General features: G+C 38.7%; 1 protein-coding gene across 6 annotated transcripts in view; it reads right to left on the minus strand.

Moving 5' to 3' along the window:
- Positions 1-795: 795 nt before the first annotated feature.
- Positions 796-18,178, minus strand: part of LOC113063358 (apoptosis-stimulating of p53 protein 1-like) — a 49,615-nt gene continuing 32,232 nt past the window's right edge. For 4 of the 6 annotated variants that reach the window (XM_026233672.1, XM_026233677.1, XM_026233676.1 and 1 more), the window contains 13 exons: positions 15,320-15,494; positions 14,484-14,680; positions 14,037-14,201; positions 13,686-13,875; positions 11,291-11,440; positions 9,604-9,728; positions 9,055-9,529; positions 7,376-8,097; positions 6,111-6,248; positions 5,889-6,022; positions 5,638-5,804; positions 2,187-2,386; positions 796-1,986 (listed from right to left, as the gene is read on the minus strand). In XM_026233672.1, coding sequence (XP_026089457.1) covers positions 1,945-1,986; positions 2,187-2,386; positions 5,638-5,804; positions 5,889-6,022; positions 6,111-6,248; positions 7,376-8,097; positions 9,055-9,529; positions 9,604-9,728; positions 11,291-11,440; positions 13,686-13,875; positions 14,037-14,201; positions 14,484-14,680; positions 15,320-15,494 — 2,880 coding nt within the window. In that variant the 3' untranslated portion in view covers positions 796-1,944. The remainder of the gene's footprint in view (positions 1,987-2,186; positions 2,387-5,637; positions 5,805-5,888; positions 6,023-6,110; positions 6,249-7,375; positions 8,098-9,054; positions 9,530-9,603; positions 9,729-11,290; positions 11,441-13,685; positions 13,876-14,036; positions 14,202-14,483; positions 14,681-15,319; positions 15,495-18,178) is intronic. The other 2 variants (XM_026233673.1, XM_026233674.1) reach the window with 2 other exon arrangements.

An 18,178-nucleotide genomic window follows, 5' to 3' on the forward strand; every position in this document is an offset into this window, starting at 1 on the left:
TTTGATCGCTTTTCCCTTAATCCTGCAAACCATGAATTAAACGTTCCTTACAGACATCAACTGCAGTAGTTTACAGGTCTTTAGCCAAACGCTGAACTTGTAGGAAATTCGGTAAATGTCTCAGACGTGAGTACAACTAAGATGAACTCTTTTAGCCATTTTATATTTTAAGCAGAAAGGTAACACTTCCAACATTGAAACATCCCAACAAACTCTAAAATTAAGAACTCCTATCTAGTTATAACGAACGACTGTGATCGGTCAAGCCTGACAGCGCAGAGAAAAGTAACGCACACCATTGTGACCACATTTTTTTTCTTTTTCTGAATAACAAAATCTTTGGTTATTCAATTTGAAATGCACTATTAAGAAGCTATATAGTATAACTTCGACCCTCAAATTCCGTAAGATTAGATGGATACTAGTTAAAGTGGACTCTTTCATTCCAATTCCAGTAAAGTTCTAATCTTGGGTCTTTGCCAAGCAAGTAAATTTAATATTTGCTCTAAATCTCTCTCTATTTAAATCTCCCTATATATTTAGAAATGTATATCTATTCTCTATGCAATCATAATAGTTAGAACTGGAGTGCAAGGCTGAATTTGATGTGCCCTAGATACAGTGCTTTAGAACTTGTATCTAATCTTCCTTCAATATAATTTATCAGCTATCAGTGGGTTTTGTCAACTGGCTTTTTAAGGCCTCTAAAAAAGACATTGAACCAGATGTAAAAATCAATTTATCAAGCAAAAACAGAGGGAGAGACTGAGCAATAAGCATAACACAAAGCAGACATGATTTCTTGCGAAGACTCATTTCTTTTTATTGTGCACATGTAAAGAACACAAGGTGCGAGTCACTGTATTTCACAGAAGCCCACACGGGCAGTTTAGTCTAACAGCATCGAGTCAAGCATGTCTCCTCTCCAGTCCTCATCACAGTATTTACAAGGTTAAACTCCACAATAAAGCTCTTCACTGCCTCAACGGCAGAATATAAAAATCATTTCACATGACTAAAAACTGGAGTGGAGAGGAATGGGCTGGTATGATAAAGAAACATGAAAAAAAAAAGTGTAAAATATATGTTAATGCAGAGAAAATTTTCAACTGGATTCATCAGACAAAAATGTATAGCATCAGTCCCTGTAGGCCAAATGCTTACTGATTTATAATGATGCTTCTGATGGTTCATCTTAATCTTTCTACACACTCTCTTCAAAACACTCTTATGCTATGAAAAACACTTCATGATGCTCACTGCAGTTTAAAAGAAAAATCACACTCATACATAAATCCCACACGCAACACATACGCTCTCACTTATATGCGCCTTTATGAATCATATACATGCCCATCAGTATACGGGATTTCTCAGTCATAGACCAGAATAATCGTTTTAGGCAAACTATGTATATTTTGTTCTCTGCTCTCAGATACTTCCAGTTTATACACTCGTTTTGTAGAAGAACTATAAAATTAAATCACAAGTCTTTTGTTTTAAACTGACATAACGGTTCTCATTCATCCAGTTCGATTTAAAGTATATAGAATCTCTCTCTGACAAAGAGTACTGTCTGCCCTGGTCTTCTCGGCAAAGCATCATGGGTAAGCAACTACAAATAAAGGAAAGCTCATCAAAGCGATTGATCCCCAAGGTGTGATGTACAGCTATAATACATTTGAGATGACACAAGAGAGCGTGTGAGGAGTGGAGCGGGAGATCCGGAGGCCTGGGAGCAGAGCTGATGGGGGCAGACCGAGAAACCTGAAGCTGCTTGTTTGGCCTGGTGTTCACTGGAGAGTGTGTAGTGCGGGGTAAATTGTGCCTCCAGGTTCAGGGTTTAGCAGCTTCACCCCTTCTATGGTCCAAGTGGCACAAAGAGGTGAAAAATGGAGGTTCAACACCTCGAGACATCAGTTCAGACGGTCACCCACAAGAGGGTTACGCCAGAGACCTCTGACGTGGTTTTATTCTGGGGTAAAGCTACGCAGAAACAAAAACACACAACTATTAACACATCATTTCTTTACTATGCACAACCTTTCAAATGTTTTTTTTTTTTTTTTTGGTAGGAAATTAGCACTTTTATTCAAGAAAGATTTATTAAACTGATCGAATGTGAAATATTTATGACGTTTGGAAGGAATTAGGACTCTGCTGTTATATTGTGTGTGTGCACCTACCCCTAATAGGTTACGTGGCACATAGCCCTCTTTGTCATTGAGTTTACTCCACCACCACTCGGTCTCGGTGTCGTCCTTCCTGCGTAGGACAGTAATGGCGTCACCCTCCTGAAAAGAAAGCTCATCTGCGCTCTGAGCCTCATACTCCCACAGTGCGTACACGACTCCCTTATTCATCACTCCCAGCTTCTCCTGCACTCCTGTAAACACACACAGAGAAAATGCTCTTTAGGTATAATATTATGGCATTAACATGAGCAACACACAAAAAATAGTTAAATTTTATTATATTGGTGAGTATGGAGTAATACTTTTGATTAACATACATTACTGTTTAAAAGTTTGGGTCAGTACGATTTATTATATATTTATACAAAAGTATCTTATCCTCACCAAGTCTGCATTTATCCAATAACAAATACAGAAAAAAATGTAATCTAGAGAAATATTGACTGCTTTTTATCTTAATGTATTTTTAAAAGTAATTAATTACTGCAATGGTAAATTGATCCCTCAGAAATAATTTCTAATACGCTGATTTGCTGCTTAAGAAACAATTTTTATCATCAGTGAAAACAGTTGTGCTGCTAATTATTCATGTCGAAAATCTGATACTTTTTTCAGAATATAAAGTTCAAAGGAGCAGCCTTCATCTGAAATGGAAATCTTTTGTAATATGTCTTCACTGTCACTTTTTATACATTTAATGTGTCCTTGCTGACATACATACATACATGCATATCTTACTGACCCAAAACTTTTGAATGGTAGTTAATGGGACTTCTGGATATGTCGTGATGGGAGAAGTGATTCGTTTCTAAGAGCTCTAAACTCTGTATTTTGGGGACATCTGCTGGTTAAAGCAGTGTACATGCACTGAGAACTCAGATTAAAGGTCCCATGACATGGATCATTTCCTTATCTTTAAATGCTTTTTAATGTTCTCTTAGGTGTACTTATATTGTTAGTATGATTTTTACATTTAAAATTTAGAAATAAAAAGCATTTTTAGATCCTGATATTAGCCCTCTGGCTTGAATGCTCTGTTTGAAGGGGCATGTCTGCTGTGAGACTCCAAACCACAACTGTTGTGATTGGCTGACATCGTTGCATCATCGTTGTGATTGGCATGAAATGTGTTCATGTTAAACCCCTCTCAAATATAATGTTATATATATATATATTAGGGGTGTAACGATACGCGTTGTTCGTTGGAGTAATTAATTATGTTTGAAAAAAAAAAAAAAAGAGAGAGAGAGAAATATAATGATATGCGTTCAACAAGGTAGCCCAATAACCCAAACAACGTAACAGGCAACGCCCCTGACACTCCCGAAGAAGAAAAAAACACCATCTTATATGTTTATGTTTGGCTACTCAGCAGGCGCTCGCTAACTCAGTACGCGCTGAAGGCTCGTTGCAAAATAGCCAATGCGTTTAACAGACTAGAAATGAGAAGATCCTCCAATAACCAACAGGTCTGGTGTTTGGGTGCACTTTGGATTCCCTTTAAGCTATAATGGTGATGGCAAGAGAGTGGTGGATAAAAAAACAACGGTATGTCGCATCTGCAACATGACAGGGTACACCAGCGGGATTACAAAAAAAAAACACCAGCGGGAATATCTGGGATATATGCGTCAGTACTATCTGGGAAAAGACGAAAAAAAGGAGAAACATGCACGCAGCAAACTATCCCTGCAGCATTTAGAAACTATAGCTTACAGGGAATCCAACCCAAACACCAGACCTGTTGGTTATTTTAGGATCTTATATTTCTGGTCTGTTAAAGGCATTCGACATTTTGCAACGAGCCTTCAGCGCGTGCTGAGTGAGCGAGCGCCTTAGGGGCCGTTCACATATCGTGCCTAAAAACGCATGGAAAACGCTAAGCGCGTCTTTCTCCTCCTTTCCAAAGCGCTTGGGCAGAAGCGCTCATGAGGCGTCTGTCTTTGCTAAGCAACAATGACGTGCTCTCTCCATGAGACGCGGAAATTTCAGCGAAGGATAAATGGATTTGCAGCTCTAAAAATCGCTTGCAGTAGCTCTGCTACTAAATTTATTTCAAAATTGCAATCCATATACAACTATGATCAGCTGATCCTTCATCTTGGCTGAGCTCTCAACGTTGTTACGGGAAAGGATGAAGCTGATTGGTTAGTTCTTGTCACATGACCCGCGGTGCGCTTGCGGCATTCTGAAAAGTTGAGATGTTTTTACATTTTGCTGTATCTAAAACGTATCGAACCAAACCGAACCGTGACATCAGTGTATCGTATCGAACCGAACCGTTTTTTTTTTTTTTACTATTACAGCTGTCGAGATTAACGAATCGTGGAAGTGTGGATTATATAAAAAAAAATTCCGATCTTTTCCCATCACATGAAAGGCTGCAGTGATGAGCATTGAGTAGACAGAGTCTGTTTATTGCGTGGATGCAGTGATCTCGTCATTATTGCAACACGTTTTTTCACAAAATGCTTTCACCACAGCTAAAAGCAAACACATGAATACAGTAAGAGCTCCGTTGTGCAGCATAACAGCGTCATTCATTGTAACGGCAGTTTGGGCAAGTGTGCAGATATACTCGCGATGTGTAACAGCTCCGGAAAAAAGGGAGCTTTCTTTGATCGCTCTTTGTAGTTAAATCACAATTTAAATAACAGATTTGTTTCATGCTACTAAGAGAAACAACGCAAAGTTGATCGTTTAGTCACTGGCTTGATTCACTGATGCATCAGTATTAAACGATTTAGAAAGTCTGTGTGAACTTGAATGATTAGCTACACATCAGAAATCAATGATCACAGATCAGGCATTAATGAACACTGTTACTCACTGTTTGTGCCGGTGCTGTCGAATCCATATCATAAAAGTCTGTTTGTAACACCTGTCGCCTGTGCTGACATTGCGACTGAATTATATGTAAATATTTGGGCAGGCAAAGCAGAGAAAGGGGAGGTAACAATTCTCGTTGCAACGTCACAACGAGGATATTCAAGATCAGCCCGTTTGAGCTTCCATGTTCTCAAAGGCAGAGAAAGATCGAAAAATCTCAATTCACACTGATTCAAATTTCTAGAAACTTGGGGACCATATACAGGCTAGGGAAACTCATATTAATCTTAAAAAACCTCAGAAAGTGAAATTTACATGTCATAGGACCTTTAAAACGTTCATTCAATGACATTTTCTACCAAGAAATCTATAAGATCACTATCAGTGGAAAATGATCTGTATATGTGTGTTTGGAAATGAGCTATTTAGTTTGATACGGTCATCTTACACATATTTTCATATATTATTGAGATTAAAGTCACACAAAATTTTATGGAGTAATTTACATTTCGATCTGATCCTAAAAATCGCCTTTACTTTTTCTCCAAATGGATGGTATGAGAGGACTAATAGTTATTCTGAGCCCCACCGAGGAAAAGAAAGGCACTCTTACCGTAGAGAAACTGTGAGCACTGTATGTAACCCTCCTCCATCTGCTCACATTTGTCCGCTGCCGTCTCCACATCACTGATAGTGGTGGCGAAGATGGCAGCACCAGACTCCACCAGCAGCTTACACAGGTGCACGCTGTTACAGGAGGCGGCACAATGCAAGGGCGTCCTACACACACAAACACACGTCTGCTCAACACCTGCTAGACTGAATATATCTTTCACACTGACAGAGCCAACAAAGTGTCCTCACCAGCCATCACTGTCTGCTGCATTCACATTAACACCAAAGTCCAGCAGGAACTTGACGATGGGATGGTGCCCGGCACAGACTGCGTTATGGAGGGGTGTGATGCCCTCATCATTAGGGGTGCTGGGATTGTTAACCTATGAGACGAGAGGAGAATTCGTTAATGAAAATGTGCAAAAAGCAGTGTGTAAATTGTCCTCATGGCATACATGTTATCATACACACCTCATAGATTATCCTTTGTACAAGGTCAAACTCGCCCTCCAGTGAGGCATCCAGCAGCAGAGCGAGGGGGTTGAACTTCACTCTGAGGCCGTGACCCGTCCGCTCTGAGTCGGGTTTCTTTAGGTTGGTGCGTTTGCCCTGTTGAGGACATATGGATCATTAGGCTTCGTTCACACAGCACACAATCTGATTTGCTTTTCAGATCTAGTGTTTAGGACTGATTGTCCGCACTGTTGCAAGCTATATATTCTGAACTCTTTGTTCAGTCGATATCTGGTGTAACTATAACAGCAAGTAATGATGTAAACGCATTAAAACTGTCAACTTAATGTGACTTTCCAATATAGCAAATGAGAGCAGATGTCAGTTTAAGAGGAGACGGAAACTAGAAAGGAAAATGTGAACATTAGTGACATTTCATATATTTATACTGCTGTATTTGGACAGACGATGTTGAAATATTATTACAATTTAAAATAACTATTTTCTATTTTATATAGATTTTAAAATACAATTTATTCCTGTGATGGCAAATCTGAATTTTCTGAAATCAATTCTAATATGCTGATTTGCTGCTCAAATATTATTTATTATTACTATCATTTCTTATTATAGTTTTGCTGCTTAATATTGTGAAAGCCATTTTTTCAGGATTCTTTGATTAAAAAAAAAGTTTAAAAGAGCAACATTTATTTGAAATAGAAATATGCTGACCCCAGACTTTTGTAGAGTGGTGTAGTTTGTGCATTACCTATGCACTGTTACCCAAGTTATGAGAAAACTACTCAAGAATGTGACTGAAATAAACATTAATAAATTTCAAAGAAATATCTGTTTAATCAAATACGTTCTCATTTGTAATACTGTTCTTTTTTTCCCTTTTTTTTTTTGCTTTTCAGAGTACAAAAGAAAAATTACCTGAACTCATAACTGCAGATATTTGAGATATGAAATGAAATATGAACGCTCACCAGTTGGTGCAATTAATAACTAATCTTTTATTGCAAATGCATAATTTATTGTTCAATTACCTATTATAATACAACCTAAAAATATATAATATGAAACTTTTTGACTATTGTAACATACTATGTAAATTACAATATATTAATATCTAATAACATATTGATGATGATGATAATGGTTAAATTCAAAACAGTAAAATACTAGGTAACAACTGCAGCGCTGGAAATGAAACCTAAATGGATCGGGATCTAAAAAATGATTCATATACAAGGCTTGAGTTTGTGTATCAGTAGACTGACCGTGGGCTGGGATGAGGGACAGGTGTCTGCTTCTTCAGGTGTGCTGGCCTCAGCTACAGGGCTCGGCAAAATCGCTAATGGTTCTGCAGGATTATTGTTACGGTCTTCTGCCGGTTCTGGTTCTGGAGGGGTTAATGCCTCAGCTGCTTGCTCTGGGGGCTCATTATCATTGGCATCATCCTCAGCAACAGCACCCCCCGAGGGCACGATGGGTGTTTCTGAAGGTGGATTCCCATTGTCTGCATCAAAGAGAATTTCACCTGTGGCCACGGAGGGCTGGTAGAATGGAGGCACACCTCCACTTCCACTCACACCACCCATTCCTCCTTCCATCCCTCCAGCCAGGGTGTTGAACCGCTGATAGAGAAGTTTCTGGATGTTGGGCCCATTAGGACCCTCTGGTTCTGTAATCGAGCCGCGTTTCTTAAGCGGTCGTGGAGCATTGGCCAGTTTTTTGCGCAAGGTCTCCAGGTCAGCATCGCTCTGGTAGCGCATAGGGGAGTGCACCATGGGTGTGAGTTTAGTGGGGCTGAGAGGTCGCGGGATGTGGTCCACGTTGGGTGGGGGTGGCTCAGGAACACCCATGATTTGGCCGTCAAGGTCCAGCTCAAAATCCAACATGTCTCCTCCAGGACCCTGCAGGGCAGGAAAGGCGCCAGAGCCCCCGAAAGGTAAGGGAGAAGGTGGCATAGAGCTGGGAGGCAAGACTGGCTTACCATATACTACAGAGAAAAAGAAGAAAATACTCAATTATACTGTACTAATAAAACACAATCAAGAAATAAACCACACGATTCACATAAATGCATCGGCCTGTTTTTTAAATAATTTTTTGCTGCAAAAGTTAAAAAGCACAGTAAGGCACCAGCATTCTTTTGCACTGTATCTTGCTGTTTTTAAAAATAAGCAGCATCCTGTACAAACATGGACTATAAAAATACAGATTTTTAGAATCCCAAGAGCGATCTTTTATTCTATGCACATTTATTCTGTAGGTACATATTTTTTAAGGCACATCCAGACTTTTTTTCTACACTATAGTTGTCATGGGTGTTTACTAAGTGCTCATTAATTTCTAATGTTATAATATATTTATAGATTATTATAATAACAGTTTTTAACACAAAATTACATTTAAAGCTGACTTCAGCTGGTATTTCACAATAAAAAACTGCATTAACGCGCGATACAATAATTGCCAGCATTAATCAATGAATGCGTTAACGTGATAATAACGTGTTAACTTGCCAAGCATACATATACATTTTATATATATATATATATATATATACATTTTATATATATATATATATATATATATATATATATATATATATATATATATATATATATATATATATATATATATACACATACAAAACACAATTATATATTTTTAATGATACATATAAGTATATAATTTTAAAATATTTTCATATATAAATACAAATATTTTATAATAAAAACTAAAAAAAATATTAATTTTATAAATATATTTTTTATAGTCTCCCTTTAAAATTGTACACACTTATTTCAGCATCAATACATGTACCTGATGTGAACACCTCGTAACAAATGTTAAAAGTCTGTCCTATAGGGGAGCACAAACTGTCAGTGTAAGTAGTAAATTATTGAAGTTCAATATTGTTTATACAATATTGGTATGTTCTGATGTATACCTGCTTTGACGGCGGGTTTGGCGTTCAGAGGGTAGTTCTTGGGGGCTGCTTGTTGTAGGTACATATGGTAGATGGAGCTTGAGTTCATGGAGGCTGGGCCTTTTCTGGGTGACTGCGGTCTGGAGCCCCTATCAGGGATGAACGGCCTTACCGCCACAGCCAGAGGAGGGTCTGGCCTCTCACCGGGAGGGAAAAAGGGTGGGCTGGGCTGGAAGGTGGGACTGGGGGGCACAGAAATGCGCTGCTGGATCTGCTGAGAGGAAGAGCCGGTGGGTGCTGGGGGGACACGGGGCCAGGCCGGCTGTGGGTTCGTAGGTAAGCTTGGCGCCAGCCGGAGAGGAACATCCTTGCGTCGGTCCAAAGAGCTGGTCGAACCCGAGTTGACCGATGAGAGGGGGTGGTTGCTGGTATGGGCTCCGTATGGGGGGGGGTGGGGCTTACTGAGAGGAGGAGCTGAGCCCATTTTACTGGAATCCTGAATTTAAAAAGGATATTGTAAAATACCAGGACTGCAATTCATTTGTGAGCACAGCTGTAAGACAGAAATACCTTATCTCCAGGAGTTCCTGCAGGTGATGCCGTTTTACCGGTCGTGTCCGTTCCAGACTCCTTCCAGTCAGATTGTTTAACTGATGTGTTGCTCTTGTTAAGGGTAGGCCAACTGGTGTCATTTGCTGAAAATGGAAGAAAGGGAGAATAAGTACAAGATCAGATATGACAGGACCCCTCACATGCACATTCATTATTAGAACAGTATGACGAACTGCATTGCTAATATACTAGACATGACTTCTAAAGATGTCTAGGTACGTTCTTGAGTTAGGAGACATGGAGTATACTGGAAAAGAGAGGGGGGCTCCTCACATCTACAAGAACAGCTCAGATGACCCTAAATTTCAAGAAGATGCTGTTGTCAAAATGTAGTCAACTGCATGATATCTTGACTTCTCCAACAGAGCTTAAAGGTCAGTCATTATGAAACTCAAGCCAAATAAAGAGGAAAACTGATTTATGTTAGAAAAAGCAAACTGACAGAGCCACCAGTCTTACATACTTAACTGTTCTGTCTATTATGCATGTACTGTATAATTAGCTGAATGTTAGAGAATGGTGAAATGGAGCCAGCAAATTAGTGAACTTAAATGTAGAGAGGAAGAGAGCCCAGTGAACCTTATCAGGGTAGATTTTCCCATCCCAGCCAGCATGAGTCCTCACACAATCTATTCTTATACACACATACTCCCAAAAGACAGGATCAGCAGCTTTCGACCCATACTAAATTTCAGTAAAGAGCAAATAAACAAGGGCAAATTTAATTGACCAGACAGAGGGATCTAGTATATCATTAAGGTACTGATGCTCATGAAAAACATGTAATTTTGACTTCTGCCTTAAGCCATGTTTTGTCTGGAAAATTGCACCTCTGCAGTTTTTAAAAGTGGATATGAAATTGAGATACAGTGGAGTCCAAAATCTGAGATCAGTGGAAAACAGAATTAATTTGAGAATTTAGTCTTTTTTTTTATTACACTACTGCTCAAAGTTTTTTTTTTTTTTTAAGAAATTCATATTAATTCAGCAAGCATATATTACATTGAAAAAGTGACAGTAAAGACTTTTATAATTTTACAAAAGATTTTCATTTCAAATATATGCTGTTCTTTTGTACTTTAAAATTCATCAACGAAACCTGGAAAAAGTATGATTTCCACAAAAATATTACAAAAAATTTAAAGTTAATAATAATATTTCTTGAGCACCATACCAGTATTTCAGAATGATTTCTGAAGGATCATGTAACACTGAAGACTGGAGTAATGGCTGCTGAAAATTCAACTTTGCCACAGAAATAAATTACATTTGAAAAAAAAAAAAAAAATTAATAGAAAACAGTAATATAAATGTTGAATATTTTACAATATTACTGGTTTTGTTCATCAAATACAATTTTGAGCAAATAAATGCCACATGGGTAAGCATTCAAATTGTATTTAATTTTTAAAGTATCTTTATAAAATCTTACCAAACCAAAATTCTGAACAGTAGTCCCTTTTTTAAGCTTAACAATGGAGTTACATTTATTTAAAAAAAGAAAAGAAAAAAAACGTATTTGGTTTGTCCAAATACTTGGTTTGTGTGTAACAAGTCTTGGTCGACTGCTTTGATCCTGCTAACCACACTGAATAAGGTTCACAGGCCATTCCTCCTGCCCTCTATCAGACACCTTCCCACTCACGAGAAGCGCCGTCCGACCCTGCCGCAGAGCCGGTGACTGGGGGTGGAGCCCCAGGGCCTGGGCAGGACTCTGGAGGGGGCGGAGCAATCTGGTCCACTATGATGTCTAAATCAGAGACCTTCCACGGGACAGGAGGCTTTCTCAATCCATCTAATCCCCCCACAAATCCCACAAGTTCAAAGTACAGCGACACCAAAGAGAAAAGAGAAACACACACATAAACATATGCACAGCACAGAGCAGAAACGACACAAGAGGTTAGAAGTGAAGAAAATGAAAAATCAACTTCATAAACAAACAGTAATTGAAGAGAGGGAACTCAAGGAAGGAAGTGATCGGATACATGCTGTGGGGTCTCTAAAAGAAGTACCAAACCACTTTATTTACATTTACACATTCAGCGTATGCTTTTATCCCAAGCAGCTTTCCTTCTAGCTATATATTTAATTAGGTTATAGATTCCCTGGGAATCAAAACTATGATCTTGACATTGCTAGCAGCATTCCCTACTGTTTGAGCTACAGGAATGCTGTAGAACTTAATGTTAGAGCTAGTTTCAGTCTTATTGAGCCCAAAGAATACTTTGGTTTTAAATCCTACACCAGGGAGAGCGTATTATGTAAATATCGTTTGGTCCACAAGGTGGCAACACTAGCCCTGGCCGTTGTTTCACAGTCGAAACAGGAACTAAAGAATCAGGACAACAGCAGAATACAAAGACATTTTCTCAGGCAATACTTCTAGAGAGACAAAGGGCAGACAAAGGACAAAAGATGAAACTTTCTAGTGTGCATGTGTCGAGTGCCTATGTTTTTCCAAGCTGTCAAATGGAGTTATACTTTGAAAGGGTTTGTGTTGGGCTGTATGCATACACTAGGTGTTAACGTCAAAGCTTAAGTACACTTTAGGCTTTAGTCACAAATCACGCTTTCAAACCGATCTACTGGCTGCTACACAGTCCATCACAAAACAAGTCATGTTGACATGGGACCAGTGGATGAAACAAATAATTTGAGCAATAACTGGTTGTTGAATTTGTCAAAGTTCGAAAGATCATCAGGGGCCGGATTCACGAAAATCTTCTTAAGAAATAAATTAAGACATTTATTTAGATAAATTCCATAAAGTTCATAAGTATGTTCTGTGCAATTCTTGAAAAATTCTTAAGAAGTTCTCAAATATATTCTTAAGAACATCTTAATTTTTTTCTTAAGAATAAAATAACAGCCGTTATCTGAATGAATACATGATGCACATTACATTGTACATTACCCTAATAATCATAATTAGCACGCACCATAGACTATTTTCATTGCGACTTTGACTAGTGCTCAGCTTCACGGTTTTTAAATGCGGCCTGTTTTTGAACAGTTACTTAGCCTGTCTAAAGCTGCAGCGATACGTTTCATTCATTTTTGTGCCATGTTTTTGTGCTCTCTCCTGAGTTAACTATTCCGGTATGTGAGTCTTCACTTCTACAGCAAATGCGTCCTGCGCATTCATATGTGCTGAATACTGCCAAAGATTATGTATTTATAACTCAAATTAACGGCATTCATTTAAAGCTCCCTATCTGACTGGTTTTAGAGTTGCTAATGAGTTTTGAATTCAGCAAAAAGCAGTGTCACACACAGGCTAATAATGAGCAATCATGTTTATGTTAACAGTTATCGCTGTCCCTTCAGAAAACTCGTGCACATCACTAGTCGTCCTGTGTATTATATGTAGCTGTGTTGTAATGCTTAAATATAACAATTCATTTGAAATAACCCAATAAATTCATTAAATAACTATTATGGTTTCGGATTTAAGACAAGTCTGGGGCTGTCCTAAATGTAAGATGTTATTTACGATGATTTTTAAGAAGATTCTTTTCAAGAATTTGAATTCTCCTCAGGTTTTGACTTAAGAACAATCTTAAGAAAAAAGATAAGAATATTTGGGAATACAAAATATTCTTACCTTTTTTCTAAAGTTAAAAAATTTGAAGGAAACGGCAGTTACGAAGAAAGCTTCGTGAATCCAGCCCCTGATCCTCCAAAAAGTGTTTTATTTGAGGCAAATGAAGGCAGTGAAGTAGATATACATAATTATTGTTTTATGCGTGCGTGGTGTCTGTCAAATAACTGATGCTTATTACTTTTAGGTGGTCAAATGCTCTAAGATATTATTGCATCATTATTGAAAACACTTCATTGATCAAAAACTACCACTGATCAAAACTGACCAAAGCAGTGATCATTTTCAATCCAATATGGAGAGAGTTAATTATGTATGCTGATTCACAATGTACTATTCAAATACACAGACAAAAATTGAACCCTTTTTTTGGCACCATTTCATTCCAAATAAACGTTTGATGTTATCATGCAGATGTTGGTGTTTGAGGACTGACCTGATTTGGAGCGGGCAGGGTTGGCTGGGGTGTTTACACCCAGTGACTGAGGTTTGAGAGGTTCAGGGGGCACTACATAACCCTCCTGTCTGCCTGGCACCGGGACCTGGATGTAGGGTCCCACAGCTGCCACACGGCCGGTGTTTCCAGAAGCCGGCTGGGGAGAGGGAGGACCATTTATTCTATTCAGCTGCAGGAAGGGGAAAAGGGAAAAAAAGTATTTAGCTAGGTTGTAATTCCAAATCTTCCACAAGCTCCAGATTTGGTCTCTAGATGTCTGAATGGTTTCTGAACAAGATCGCTAAATAAATTAAACTAAGAAGCGTGAGTGATGCACACTCCTGGCCTTACTGGAAGATTTTCTTTTTGACGTGCCTCAGCTTTTCTCTTGTACAGTCGATCTCGGAGCTCATTGATGCGCTTGTCCATCAGTGTTACCTCCATGTTTCTCTTATTCAACAGCTCTTTCTGCTGCTGAAGTTTACTGTTCTGCTCCTGATTCAACTTATTGCGTATCTGATTGGGGAAAAAACAGTATTATCACTGATAGAAATGACGACCGGGACATACACCGAGTTACGATCGATGGATATGGCAGATTCCATGTTTCTATACAACTAATGTCATAAATTCAACAATTGTGAATTGATATACAAATAACTGTAATAAAAGCAATGTAGATTTCTCTTCATTTTTTTACATTTTTAGGAATTTTCACACCCTATTTGTTGAAAGTGCCCAATTAAACATTTTTGAAATATACAACATATTAAAAAAACTGCATTATTAAACTCGTACCTGTAACTCCTGGTAGAGTTTGCGGAGCTCCAGGGCAGCGGTGCCGGTGACCTGACCCCCGAGGGTCTGCAGGCCGTTCAGTTTGCCTCTCCTCAGGTCCTCCAGCTGCTGGCTGAGCTGATCCACCCTCAAGACGGCTGCCTGCAGCTCTGCCTGCTTCTCCTGGAACAGCCCGCTGATGTGCTCGATCTCTGAGGCTAACAGACCACAGCAGAGTAACACACATGCAAACTTGCGTGCAAACACAGGCATACATGTGGCGACATACTTTCTCCATTACTATAGGATTATTATTTAATGTTCAATAAAAATGTAATGTCATGCACATGTTGTATAGGAGCTATTGCAAAATGCAAAACTAGCAGGCGGAACAGATCTATTCTATTCAGTACAATCGACTTTTATTGTTCTCAGTTTTTCAACAAAACAATATAGCCTAAATGCTGGCACAACACGAGCAAACCACCCAGCTGAGGGTTAAAACTGAAGGAAAAGTACTGAAAACAAAAATAAAATGTTAAACTCCTAAAAAGACTCCTCTCCAGCAGAAAGGACAATCCCATCTGGAGTTGCGTGTGTGGGAAAATTTGGCATTATGTGAGATCATTACAATTTACAAACTGGCACAGTGCAAATTCTGACCTTATGGCATGTGTTTTTATGTGTGCATGTGATCACAGTTGCAGTTGGAAGCTCAGTGCCCTCTCACGCAACGGCTTACATGAAGCAATCTGGCTTAATACAGCCATGCAAAAAAGTGGCATCACAATCGCCAGCAGTTAGCGATGGTGTTGGCTGAATGCTGAAGTCTGTGGTCAAACAAGTAGTGTACATACACAGGTTGCCATTGATGACTTTGCTGTAGTCCACTTGGCCCCTCATGGCACGGATCTTCTTGAGTTTGGTTTCCTGACTCTCCACCCTCTCCTTTAACCTCTGTAGTTTCTCGGTCTCAGACACAGCCTGCTGCTGCCGTCGCTCCTGCTGCTTCAAATAGCGCAACCGTTGCTCCTACAGACAGAATACATACATGAGCATGCAATAGGAACTGGGGAAAACAAATAAAACAATAACAGTAAATTGTCAGGGACATGTAAAGTATCTACTGGACCACTAAGCCTTGTTGTCATTCCCCATTTTCTGTCCATCAAACTTTCGAAACACAAAAAAAACTCCTTTTTGGCAAATTCCCAACATTATGGTAAGACAGTGTTTCTATGGTACATGTATTTCCAACCGTAGGGATCCAAAGAGGCTAGTCAAAGGAGTTTTGTTTGTTCTGTTTTTGAAATCATATATATACGGTTCGGTACGTTTTAGATACAGCAAAAAGAAAAAATTGGCAGATAAATTTCTTTGATTTTTAAAATTTTTTTTATTTATTAAAACTAACAAAGTATGTTTTTTGTCTTTTTTCATTGAACAATGATGGAGCCATTCTTTACCCATCTTCTATGGTGTTTTCTTAGCAGCATACTGTATAAAACAAAAACAGCTCCTTATAAAAAAATTTTTTTAATGTTATATTGTTGTAGTAGTTATGAACAAATACAAAGATGTAACTTTTTATATGGAACTCTATAACTCTTTATATTGAGTGTGTTTTTACTCAATTGGTTCTCTATAGGGCTTATGTTTTTCGGAACAAAGCAGGAATTACGGTCTGGCTGAAATGGGCTCGTGAAGGAATATTGTAACGGGGCTTAATTTCATTAACCATGTTCTTAATACCTGCGTTTTCCACTACAGAGTAAGGCGCTCGCTCACTCAGTACGCGCTGAAGGCTCGTTGCAAAATGGCTAAAGGGTCTTTCACACAGGACACGGTATGCGCGGCGCTGGACCCTGGGCTCAGCGTTGCCCTTCAGATACAACGCGATTTGCGCTGCACCATGCCAAGAGCAAAGTAGGTTGAGTTTTCAAAACTGCCCGTACAAACGTTCTATTTATAACAGTTCTTCTATCTAATAACGTGCAGGCCTGTTAATTGTATCGTACTGCTCAGGAAATTCCGACACAGTACAGTACTAGTCCATTTTGATTTCCGTGCTTGTTTGGATGCCCCGATCGATTGGTAAAGTGCACCCAAACCCCAGACCTGTTGGTTATTGGAGGATCTTCTATTTCTGGTCTGTTAAACGCATTGGCTATTTTGCAACGAGCCTTCAGCGCGTACTGAGTTAGCGAGCGCCTGACTGAGTAGCCTAACATAAACATATAAGTTGGTGTTTTTTTCTTCTTCGGGGTGTCAGGGGCGTTGCCTGTTAAGTCATTTGGGTTATTGGGCTACCTTGTTGAACACATATCATTATATTTCACAATTTTTTATTTATTTGCAAAATATAATTAATTAGTCCAACGAACCGTTCGGTACATAATGCGTACCGCGTACCGAACCGTAAGCCTCGTACCGAACGGTTCAATACGAATACGCGTATCGTTACACCCCTAATATATATATATATATATATATATATATATATATATATATATATATATATATATATATATATATATATATATATATATAAATATAAATATAAAGGTAAAGTCAATGCCACCAAATTCCCAGTTCATCTCACTGGGCTTATGTATAAAGGGCCTTTAGGAGCAGTGCCATTATATGAAGCACGACCCGTCTTTTAGCAGAAATACAGTACTTAAACAAGATACACAACCTAGTGATTTACTGTCAAATGTCAGGCATGGAGGCATTTGCTATTAAGAACAACCATATTACCTTTGGGAAAAGATGGTACTTCCAGTGCGGACTTATTGAGTAACTAAGTGAAAATAAAAGCAATTAGGCTCTTTTTTTAAAATCATTTCTTTCTCTATCTTCAGGGAACACAAACAGACGCAGTGAAATGGAAACAGTGTCTGAGTGAGTGAGAAAACTAAAAATAGCACACGGTGGACTTTCAATGACTGGAGGCTCAGAGTCTTCACAGCACATTGAATCACAGCAATATTAATCCAAATAACTCTGAGATCAGTGTTCTCATTGGGTCTGATCCTGGAACAGTCTAAGTGCAGTCACTTCTAGATTCCACACTTTGTTGAAGAAAGAAACAAAGCTAGTATGGATGAAAAATGCCTTTCATGGCATACAAAGCATGTCAGAGTTGTCTGCTACATAATTGGCATTTTTGGTTTCATTCAGCTTCCCGGCTCAACCTGTGGTTCCCGTGACTAACACCCTTATAATAGTCAGAACAACCTGCTGTAATGACCTATAAATGGCGCTGAGGAAAACAAAGATGAGGTCAGTAACTTTAAACCACTAATAACAACAGTGCACAATGGTAATAAAGAGCTTAAGCTGCTTCGTAAACAAAGTTGGAGGTTACCCAACAAGCAGCTGTGTTTTGAATAATTACAGGGATACTAAACCCATTAATACCCAATTTTTTTTTCTCAGAAAATGACTTAATTACGGTTATTTGCATAACATATGAACAAACAGTGCAGTTTGACTTGCAATACTGAAGTGTTTTATTTTTCCCACATACAGGTAATTTACATTGGGCTAGGTAAAGTAAACTGTAAGAAATAAGAAAATGAGTGTTTTTCCCAGGTGCAATTATGAGTAAACACCCAGAAATTGCAATATGACTTAAATCAATTGTTTTTATAACACCTAGAGTCATGTTCACAGAATGAACAATGGAAGACCCTTCCGCATCTTCAGTTGCC

Source organism: Carassius auratus, chromosome 45, assembly GCF_003368295.1.
Source record: "Carassius auratus strain Wakin chromosome 45, ASM336829v1, whole genome shotgun sequence".
Lineage (NCBI taxonomy): Eukaryota > Metazoa > Chordata > Actinopteri > Cypriniformes > Cyprinidae > Carassius > Carassius auratus.